At 37.5% G+C, this 11875-nt stretch overlaps 1 protein-coding gene across 2 annotated transcripts in view; it reads left to right on the top strand.

Moving 5' to 3' along the window:
• Positions 1–5641: 5641 nt before the first annotated feature.
• LOC127431363 (ubiquitin carboxyl-terminal hydrolase 28-like) overlaps positions 5642–11875 on the top strand; it is a 36214-nt gene continuing 29980 nt past the window's right edge. For both annotated transcript variants that reach the window (XM_051681781.1, XM_051681780.1), the window contains exons 1-5: positions 5642–5795; positions 6849–6923; positions 7253–7376; positions 10426–10513; positions 10644–10806. In XM_051681781.1, the coding sequence (XP_051537741.1) occupies positions 5748–5795; positions 6849–6923; positions 7253–7376; positions 10426–10513; positions 10644–10806 (498 nt within the window). In that variant the 5' untranslated portion in view covers positions 5642–5747. The remainder of the gene's footprint in view (positions 5796–6848; positions 6924–7252; positions 7377–10425; positions 10514–10643; positions 10807–11875) is intronic.

The following is an 11875-nucleotide window of genomic DNA, read 5'->3' as shown; positions in this document are numbered from 1 at the left end:
ATTATAAGTATGGTATATGAAATGATTGTTTTTTTTTTTTTTGTTTGTTTTTTGTTTTTGAAAATGTCTTACAAAGGGACTTGTCCACATAATTTTTTCTCAGGCAGAGAGGAAACTCTACAGAGCATATGTCGGGTTAGTTCGTTCACTCTATAGACTTTTTTGTGACTGAAGAAATTTTTGTGTGTTACAATTGTCCGCGATCTGCCTTATACATACTTTTTAGGTGTATTTTTTAAAATGATTTGACATGCCAATTATCCTCTATTTCCGGCAAATCAAGGTTGCCATTCGATAACATTTGTTCGTGGTTGAATAAGCTCAGTATAGTACTCACATTAAACTGAATATGGGCGTAGTCCCTGTCCTCTATTGTCAGTGTCCAGTAGTGAGAAGGGACAGACAGCAGCTCCTAATTCCCCATCATTCATAACTCTCTTGTGTCACTGGCGATTTCCTCAGCAGGCCTCCGTAGAGCTAAATCCACTTCACTAACTGTCACACAAATGCTTCATCAGATCATTATCTCGGGCACTTATTGCACATTCTACAAATCCAAATCCAAAGTCTTTTTCCTCATGAACAACTATGTAATTGTACAAAAGATTGTTTATATTGGCATGTTTGTGAGATGATTATTTAAAAATCTGTCAACTTTTAAAGGATTCTAACCAGCACTGATCAAAAATATTCAGTAATTACCACACCTCTCATTGTACGGAGGTCAGCTTGCTTGTGAAAGAGTGAAAGCACACGCTCTGTATGTGTGAGTAATTTACCTGAGTGGAGCCAGCTGCGAAAGGTCAGGGTGCAGTTCTGCTTGTCAAAGGGAAAGGCATAAATCTCCAGGTGACAGGCTGAGACCACCTGGTTGGGTCCGTAGTTTTTTACTGTTCCTGAGCAGTTGACATAAACATATGGGATGACCGGGGATTTGCCAACATCCACACTGGAGAAAGAGGAACAGATGTGATGCAACGGGAGTAGCTCGACAAAATATATCCATGCACTATTGATCACACTTATTTTCCAATCTGAAAAAAGGAGCTCATACTGTGGGCTGAAGAGAAGATGTGCGACAGCAGATCTTTGAAACTTTTTCATATATAATCATATAACATTTTTTTTAAAAGGTATATGGTGCTAAAACAAGACATACGGTATACTGTATAATGTGCATACAATTCGTTTATGATTACATCAGGCACCCAGATGGCATCAGAGGACAGCAATATTTCAGTGATTCCATCAAAATCTTCAGAATCCCACACAAGAAACTCATCTCTTCATATCTGAAACATTACAGCAACAAGGTTTGCTGTTACCACCTAGTCAGTCCCATGAGAAAGATTCAAATCTCTCAAATGTTCAGTCTGCAATGGATCTCAAATTTCATACATTCAAAATGTGATTATTGGGTATGTTTTTCTTTGTTGGACCAGTTTTTCAGAAAAGTAGTTCTCAAGTTGTGATCTATGAAACCTAAGCATGAAATCTTTGAGCTTTCACCTCACCATTCATTACATTCAGCTTGTACAGGCAAAGAATGTGTGACTATCTTTATGTGGACTCTAGATATGTATATTTTATGTAAAATATGGGTATTGATAATACAGCATTTAGAATCAAAGTAAAGGTTAAAGGTTCAAGTTTAGGTTAAATGTCAGCTGAGGTTTAAAATCAAGAGGTGAAAAGTACCAAAATGTTTAAGAAACATTTTAAAAAGTAGCTAATGTATGCCATTTGCAGTGAACTATATGAATAAAGTAGTACAGACACATGCAAGCATGCAACTGACTTGATTATGAATTCTATAGTGAATTGTTCCAACTTGCCGATACCAAATGCTGGTCTGTCCATCCTGTGACAAAACATGCACATTTGATTTATTCATTTTAATTGATAAAAAAAAGCAAAGAGATTTTAACCCCTATGCAATACATTTATTCAGCTAACTAAATTGTGCACAAACTTTTAGTATTTTCCCAAAAAAAATAATTTTTATATAAACATCCCCAAAACTTGCACATAAAAATTATATATATATATATATATATATATATATATATATATATATATATATATATATATATATATATATACACACTATATTGCCAAAAGTATTCACTCACCCATCAAAATAATTGAATTCAGGTGTTCCAATCACTTCTATGGCCACAGGTGTATAAAATGAAGCACCTAGGCATGCAGACTGCTTCTACAAACATTTGTGAAAGAATGGGCCGCTCTCAGGAGCTCAGTGAATTCCAGCGTGGTACTGTGATAGGATGCCACCTGTGCAACAAGTCCAGTCGTGAAATTTCCTCGCTACTAAATATTCCACAGTCAACTGTCAGTGGTATTATAACAAAGTGGAAGCGATTGGGAATGACAGCAACTCAGCCACGAAGTGGTAGGCCACGTAAAATGACAGAGCGGGGTCAGCAGATGCTGAGGCGCATGGTGCGCAGAGGTCACCAACTTTCTGCAGAGTCAATCGCTACAGACCTCCAAAGTTCATGTGGCTTTCAGATTAGCTCAAGAACAGTGCGTAGAGAGCTTCATGGAATGGGTTTCCATGGCCGAGCAGCTGCATCCAAGCCATACATCACCAAGTGCAAAGCAAAGCGTCGGATGCAGTGGTGTAAAGCACGCCGCCACTGGACTCTAGAGCAGTGGAGACGCGTTCTCTGGAGTGACGAATCACGCTTCTCCATTTGGCAATCTGATGGATGAATCTGGGTTTGGCGGTTGCCAGGAGAACGGTACTTGTCTGACTGCATTGTGCCAACTGTGAAGTTTGGTGGAGGAGGGATTATGGTGTGGGGTTGTTTTTCAGGAGCTGGGCTTGGCCCCTTAGTTCCAGTGAAAGGAACTTTGAATGCTTCAGCATACCAAGAGATTTTGGACAATTCCATGCTCCCAACTTTGTGGGAACAGTTTGGGGATGGCCCCTTCCTGTTCCAACATGACTGCGCACCAGTGCACAAAGCAAGGTCCATAAAGACATGGATGAGCGAGTTTGGTGTGGAAGAACTTGACTGGCCTGCACAGAGTCCTGACCACAACCCGATAGAGCACCTTTGGGATGAATTAGAGCGAAGACTGCGAGCCAGGCCTTCTCGTCCAACATCAGTGTCTGACCTCACAAATGCGCTTCTGGAAGAATGGTCAAAAATTCCCATAAACACACTCCTAAACCTTGTGGAAAGCCTTCCCAGAAGAGTTGAAGCTGTTATAGCTGCAAAGGGTGGGCCAACGTCATATTAAACCCTATGGATTAAGAATGGGATGTCACTTAAGTTCATATGCGTCTAAAGGCAGATGAGCGAATACTTTTGGCAATATAGTGTATATATACACACACATATACATATATATATTGCTTAAGTGTTATTTTTATTATTTATTATGGAGGGAAAAAAACAATTACACCATACGACCATATAAGAAATATATAGCATCACTCTAAAAGCTGAAATGCAGAGGAAGCTACATACCACATCTAGGACAGATTCGATTATGAGGTCAAGGTAGATGGCTGTTGGTTTGGTCCAGTTTTGGACAGGCCGATCTCCACAGTCATATTTGCAGAGCAGTAAGCTGGTGAGTTGATTTAGAGCAGATCTCTTTGGTTTCTCCAAAACCAGCTCAGCCTGAGGAATAACTGAGGCATGCATATAGCAAAATCTCACTTGATTTGTTAAGATACTGTATAATTAATAGTCCTCTTTTGCACCATACAAAATTTAATAACATTAATCATCCCATTAAGATCACAATATAGAATCCACAGCATTGATAGGTGGCAATTTACAGTTTTAAAATGTTTTTCGTTTTATAAGCTGTCACATCTTCAATATTAAAAGTAATGCATATAACTATAATTGAAAGATTGTATAATTAATACAATAAAAACAGTAAGAAAACATTGGAATTACCTGACAGCAACAAAGACAGCAAGAGGACAGGACTCATTCTGCTAATTAAATTCCAGGATCTGCTTTAGAAAACAAAATGCAACCTTATCCAAATCACTTTCCACACGTCCTTTCCCAGCTTTTAAAACTTTACCCTGTTACAAAGTGCCTTATATTAGAGGCAAAAATGCAATGCAGCATCAGGAAGGTTGTCATACACATGACTGCAACAAATGCACAGTGGCAAGTTGCTCTCCACTCTAGCATATTGATATTCCATTATGTTGGTAAGAAGATCTGGGTATGGTAAATAGGATGTGTCCTCTGTCTTCTCAACTCATGGACCCAAAGGAGTATAGTGGAGTTCTAGAGGATAATGGGATATAATTCAATCATCTATTATCACTCATATTGAGCAGGATTTTGTAAAGCTGTTTTTCTACAGCCCGAATGAGACAATAAATAAATAAATGGGTAAACCTGTGAACATTGTAACTGCTATTTATAGACTCTTTATCTACATGTCATGGTGATGACATTCTTTATCAAGAAGTCTTTGACAGTATCCAAATACATAAACTAAGTGTGATATAATGTAGCGACAGTGATAAGATCACACAAAATGCATTACACAAGTTTCCTTGTGTTTTCAACAGGTGTTCTAAAAGGCATCCTTAAATTGTTATCATGTACAGTAGGCTTTTCTATCAAACTGCAACAAGTCTAGACTAAAAGAATATACTTACTGTTTATTAGTACACAATAAATACTTAAACCAGTGTTTGCTTGTCTCCCAGTCTGGGAAAGCTGATATTTTGGCTGGTTTAGGCCACTTTTCAGTTGTCTAAACCAGCTGAGCACCAGCTTGGCCAGGCGCTCGACAAGCTAGGCCAGCTTGACCAGGATGCAAGACCATCTTAAACCAGCTAGTACCAACAAACCAGCTTAGACTGATCCTCACATTTTATTATTATTATTATTATTTTTTTTTTTCCTTCAGCAGCGTAGGCCACCAACCCCTTGGATACAACTGATAAAATACAGTTTATTTTTTATAATTATTATAACTTATTTTGAGGCACCATAAAACTTTTTGTATAATATATTCACATATATATATATATATATATATATATATATATATATATATATATATATATATATATATATATATATATATGTGTATATGTGTGTGTGTGTGTGTGTGTGTGTGTGTGTGTGTGTAAAAATATATATATATATATATTTTTAAATCCTATTTTTATTCATGTTTCCTTACAAAAGTTATTACCTAACCATAAAAAGAAATAAAATGGCGGAAAGATTTTGAAAATCAGGGGCATTTTGTAGCCTACTTAATTGGGAATGTTTTGCCAACTTAATAAAAATGTGTTATAAGGTGTTATCCTTTACTTAAATGCAATCATCGATAACACAAATATGAATTACTAGATTGAGAATGTATTACCGCCATACAATTTAAGCAACACCAACTCATACTTTAGGGTATATAATGTGTAGACTATAATTAGGCCTTAAAAGAGGAATTCATCATTGGATATATTTTAAATTTCGGGGGCATTTTTTGTCACTTTCAGTTGATTTTTGCCCTTGAGCCCCCCTTAATTTCTTACCCTGGTTCACATCGAGAACTTCTCTTCCTTTTAATGTTTCTTGATTAATGTTCACCAAGCGCGCACGCGACGGTTCCCAGCGCGCGCTTGAGAGAGCGCTTGTCCTCGCGCAGCGCTTGTGTGGGTTTGTGTGGAGGTCACACTCTGGAGTCAGGGCGAAGGAATCTGGAGAACTAGGGCAAAAAGCGCTGCCATGAGAGTTGATCAGGATTTTGAACATGGAGAAAAGTCTGCAAACTCGGTGAGCGACGTGTGTATTGTCTGACAAGGAGTGTATTTATGAGATAAAGACACGCAAGACAGCAGTCACCTACATGTTGGGAGTTGTGTTATGTGCTTTAATTAAAAAGTTAACTTTAACAGGATTTTTTTTTCTGACTCTGACTAGCAAAACTGTCATATTTACATGACAATCTGTAATAAAAGTTGTGTGTACATCTTTCAGTAATGTTAATAATTTTAATACGGCTAACATTTACATTCTTTTAACTTTGTAATAGGCTAGACCATTTTTTATTTTATTTTATTTTATTTTATTTTTTTATTTTTTTGCCTATGCCTTGTTTTCTGAATGAAACCTAGGAATTATTATGTATATTTTTGTTTGCTTGTGCCACTCAATAATGCACCACGATAAACAGAGTCGTTATCTGTGTCGAGGGCCTAAAATAGAGCTTTGAGCGCGCGCTCACAGGCCTCGAGCTCACCATATATGTCTCCTGCTCCCAGTCTGGGGTGTCTGGCTGCCTTCACGTCCATACCGACATTCTTACCTGCTGTCACAGTTGCTTTATATAGTTCCTCAGGCTCCTGCATTTCTCATTCGGGCCACAGACGTTTTAAATGTTTACATGCCACCTATTCCAGAGCCTATTTTCATACGTACTGTATATAAACAGATGTAAATTCAAATCTGAGACAGCGAAGGATATGTGGGTTTCAAATGTGTTGGGCTTTGCCCTTTTTTTTTTTTTTTTTTTTTTTTTGCATAAATGTAGATCAAACCAGCTCCTTTACTTCACCCCACACAGGTTTCACATCTGAGTCAGAAGTTATGAATGTTGGAAGATAAATCCAAGTGCAAATTGCATCTCATGTCATATTCTTGATTTTAACTAATCAGTTCACACCTCCTCTTTTTTTCTGGAACGGATCTTGTTATTGAGCGGTTAATTGCTCAAGTTGAATCTTGTTAACTTGTCACAAACAGAGGTATTGTCAATATGCCTGGGGCAAGCATTTTCATTTCTGATGAATGGAAATTAACAACAGGATGTTTGCATGTCTTTTGCAGAGCCAAATGCTGATTTACCAGCTCAAAGAGATCACTGGCATTCAGGATCTGCAGGTTCTCCAGAGCGCCCTGAACGTATGTTCACTACAGCAGCACTTATCCATGTATTTATAACACAAGCAACAGATGTAATAACACTGACACAGCTATAAATAGAACATAAGCCAGACAAATGTTTGTAAATATGTAAATCATACCATGAGCAAAGGTTCCCTTACATCCAACAGTGAGGTTCGGGTAATCTAGTTATGGTACTCAAACATGTGCTTCAGGAGACACTCAAGCAAAACAAATGACTCTGTCCGAGAACTCTGTTCTGGACTGGCCAGAATCTGGCATAATGATATTGTTTTATATTTTAGTAGTAATGACTAATTGCAACAATGCTTTCCTTCTTTATCCAGGCAAGCCAAGGTGACATCAGCCATGCCATCGGGCTACTGACCACTCAGGTCCCAGAGGAGGAGCACATGCCCGAAGAACCCACTAAAGTCAACAATGAGAGACAGACCTCTAATACACAGAACGGTGGGCTGATTCTTAAAATTTAACATTTAGTTCACCCAGTATTGAACATGAACATGGTTACATCCTTTGGGAAGACAGATATACAGAAGACTGTCAACATAAAAAGATTTTCATGTCATCACATTTTCTCTCTAAAATCAGATTTATTTACCTGTGTATCAAATATTATATTAAAGGCATAGTTCATCCAAAAATAAAAATGTTGCAATCATTTTCTCACCTGTTGTTCCAAACCTGTATGACTTTCTTTCTTCTCTGGAACACAAAAGGAGATATTATTATTAAACAGTGGTACCTACAATTGTTACAGAGCTATTTTTAATAAATCTAACACTTAAAATTTGATTTGTTGGTGTAACCTAATTTAATTACAGTAGGTTGATTTATTGACGTTAAATAGGTCTGTCACTATCAATTATTTTTGTAATCAAGTAATCTAATAATTATTCTGATGATTAATCGAGTAATTGGAAAAAATATTTAATAACTCAGATTGCATTAAGTTGAAGTCACGTTTGGCTAAAATGCATTCATTAGCCTAAGTTTTGATGTTTTATGATTGAATAACAACAACAAAACAATTGTGCAAACAATATCTAAAGCCCACAGACACCCAAAGCAGATCTATAATATAAAAAAATTTAAAGGTGCAGTATGGAATATTCAGAAACCCTTGTTATTAATGACACCTGTGGCCATTAAGTGAACTGCAGCCAGCTACCTGTTGCTCGTGCTCGTGCACACACTCCATAGGGACGAGAGCGAGTGAGCGAGCTTCAGCCAAAACAATGACGTAACGTACAAAGAGACTGAATGTGATTCACCGGCATCATGCTGACAGATGAGGTAGCATAATTAAAATTACACAGTTATGATTGTTTTACTACAAACTTTGAGACTAAATTAAAACTACTTATTGTGATACACACATACAGCTACATACAACCAAACTATACCAGACAATTTACTGTTGCACTGCAGTTATGTTGCACTATTGTATGTTTTGTATGTCAATGAATAAGAAACCAGTGTATTTGATTACATTTATCCTGTATACCTGACTTTTAGTATAAAGAGAAGATCGTTGAAATTATTTGAAAGTTATGAAGCAAGGTAGCTTGCAATTCGTCAGTGTTAGCAGGCAAAAATGACACAGATCAATCCTTATGGCACTATATTTCACATGCTTTGTAGTTATGTAAGCTTACTTGTCCAATCAGAAGAACGCCAATTCAGGGTCGGTTTTGAGCCCCAAAACCGAACGAAGGTCCCTCCAGGAATCAAATGCCCTGCCGATGTTCACTCTAGTTTTAGCTCGATCACGTTCCCGCTTAGCCAGACGGGATTCAGTAAATAAATGTTTTTTTGTTTTGTTTTTGGCTTAGTTTGTGTAAGAGTCAGTGTTGTGCTGGGAGCCGGACGTTTGCTGGATTCCATCTCTTAGATAACGTTACCTAGTGTTGCAGTTTGTTGTCGCTGTTGAATAGCGGAAGAGAATCACTGAGGCAAGGCTCTTGGGAGCGCGCATACACATCCTTTGGATTTTCCCGGCAAAACCGACCCACTCCCTTCACATGAAAATCAGTCTACAGGCTTTAATAGGCAACCTAGGAAGTCCGGGAAAGGCTAATTTTTTAAGTTACATTACAAGCTGTTCACACTTTGGCAAAAAAGGCGAATATTACATGAAAACTGTTACATATTGCACCTTTAAATAATTCAGCTGAAAGAGATTGGCTTCTCCAGGTGTGCCCACTTTTTTTAAATGCAAGATCTGCTTTTTTCTTTAACTAGTTCAACATGATCTATCCATTTTAGTTTTAAAACTCAAATATGGGAAAATATATATTTTATATTTTAAAATATAAAATATTTTATCTTTTCAGAAACAATGTCTGCCCACCAATCTTGTTTATTGAGCTTTCGTTGAGCTTTGACTTAAAGCATACAGACCTGCGGTTTTATTCAGTATATAAAGTTCTCTGGATTCCCACATTGAGTTTTACCTGTAATAATGGCCATAAACTATCAAATATTTGTCGGTAGTGGGGCACTGCGATCTATTTATTAAACATAATCATCACAAAATCAAATTTACATGAGGAGGAAGATCACATTTACATTCAAACTGTAATTAATTTACACAGAACATAACTCAAACAATAATTTGATGAAAATAACTTTCTTAGATCTTCTGGATTCAGTCAGATTTATTGAACAGAATGTGTTTGTGCATCCGTAACTGCGTCTTTAACTTTAATCAAGTCTGAAGGCCGTCTTTTTTGTCACATTTTGTCACATTATATTATATTGCTTTATAAAAGCCTATATTGCAAACAATTGTGTAGATAAATAGGTTTAGATTGCATTCCAATGTGTTTATTTCCCACTGAGTTCAGCGTGTCCCGCGCAACAACAAAAAGCTTAACTTCTCTCACGCATTCGGACACAGCACCGCAAATCGCATGCAGTCTGAACTTACCGTGCTGTGTTCAGCAGGTCTGTGAATACTGGATATCATATTTTCAAGTGCTGTTGCTGAAGTGATATTATGGCTTTTTTAGGTCCTGCATTGTTTTTCAAAACTAATCGTTATGTGTTCGCATCACTTCTGCCTTATTTTCGATTTGTCGATTCGGCAATTATGTAATCGATTATTTTTTTTAATTGAGTAATCAAATTCAATCAATTAATCGTGACAGCCCTAATGTTAAATAATATTTCTGATTTTAATGAAACCAATTAATTTAGATATTACCACATGAAGCACATTTTTGTGTAGGCAGAACATTAGCCTTAGTCACCATGCACTTTCATTATATGTAACAGATGCAATGAAAGTGAAGGGTGACTGAGGCTAACATTCTGCCAAACATCTCCTTTTGTGTTCCAAGAAAGAAAGAAAGTCAGGTTTGAAACTACATGAGGGTGAGTAAATGATGACAGAATTTTTATTTTTGTGTGAACTATCCATCTATGATATATGTCTTATGCATGTCATGTGGTTGTTTTATCCATCCACATGTAACTGTCATTGGCTTGTCCTCAGGTCCTACCAATGATGATCTGCAGACTGCTATTGAGCTCAGTCTACAGGAGTCACAGCAGGTTGAAGCAGAGAGGATTGAGCTTCACAGGTTCACTTCCAATACTACAGTGCTTTGGTGGAAATTAAAGAATACACCTGATTTCAGACATCCATATGAATTGGCAGCAATGATCAAATTCGAGTTTAGACTTCATTTCCCACTGCTGTTCATACTCTAGGGCTCTCAAGGTTAGTGCTGAAGAGAATGCGGCTCGCATGAAGAAGAAGAGGTGTGAGGGGTCTGGAGAGAGCTGCAGCCCTGCTGACTGGATCCGACAGGAGGACTGGCCCGTGGGCATCCGGAATGTGGGAAATACCTGTTGGTTCAGTGCTGTCATTCAGGTGAGTGGGTTGCTTAAAGATCTCGTGAAATCATTTGGCCTTTGCAGTTTTCTGTCCTGTGTTGTCATATTCCCCATTGAAACAGGAAGTCAAAGCAGGAAATTTTTTTATAGCAAAAAGGCATTAGTTAAGTCACAGACATGATCGTTGATTTGCTACTTGCTAGTCAGTTCAGAGACTATTTATTTTTGAGAGACAGGCCACTTCTATTAAAATGAATGGGAGAAATTGGAACACCCAAGGAGCTCTAGCGCCCAACGGTCAACGGATTTAGAAAGGAAGTCACGCCTTACAGGTAAAAGAGCCAATCACATTTTAGATACAGGCATCGTCTGTCAATCAACTCGAGAACGCGCATGCGCATTAGCTATACGAGCCGGGAAAATTGCGCTTTTTAGCGTAATATGAGGTAAAGAAGCACAATTTATGATACTGGTGTTGTCAGATTTGACTGTTGATTTGAAATATGTAATTTAAACGTAAGCTTGACATGCAGTTTTAGAGATTTCGGTGCTCCCCCATTCAAGTAGATAGAAGCTGCACTGGCATGACTGGAAATAGCCTCCCGGGAGCGTTCCAGAGATGGCAGACAATGGACTGACTTGCTAGAAAGACTTTGGTCGGTTGCAGAGGAAGGTACTTTCTCATTCTTGAGAGCACTTGATTGGACAAATATCTGAGTTGTGCAACATGATTCATCAATATTTTTGGTTCAATTTCCCGGAAGAAACAGATTGTAAATTTAAAATGCATATATCAGCTTGAAGTGAATTTTGTGAATGTTTAGGAGTATACTAGCATATAGAGACCTTCAAAGCAAACACACATGGATTAAAAGCAACAAAACTATAATTTTGATTTCATGGGGTCTGTAATCGTAAATGTATCTTTGTTAGTCAGCATTTTCAGTAGAATGAGGTGGTGAGCAGAGAAGACACTTCATTATATTCCTCTTATTTGTGTGTTAGCTTCATTTTTGGGACCAATTTTTTATGGCTTATAAATGTGTTGTTAAAGCTAATTGCAGCGTGTTAGGCTCATTAATCTTATAGCAGCTGAACAGATTGTT

Source organism: Myxocyprinus asiaticus, chromosome 40 (assembly GCF_019703515.2).
Source record: "Myxocyprinus asiaticus isolate MX2 ecotype Aquarium Trade chromosome 40, UBuf_Myxa_2, whole genome shotgun sequence".
In the NCBI taxonomy this organism is placed as follows: Eukaryota; Metazoa; Chordata; class Actinopteri; order Cypriniformes; family Catostomidae; genus Myxocyprinus; species Myxocyprinus asiaticus.
The sequence above is the reverse complement of the archived record's forward strand: the minus strand, read 5'-3'. Positions and strand labels throughout refer to the sequence as shown.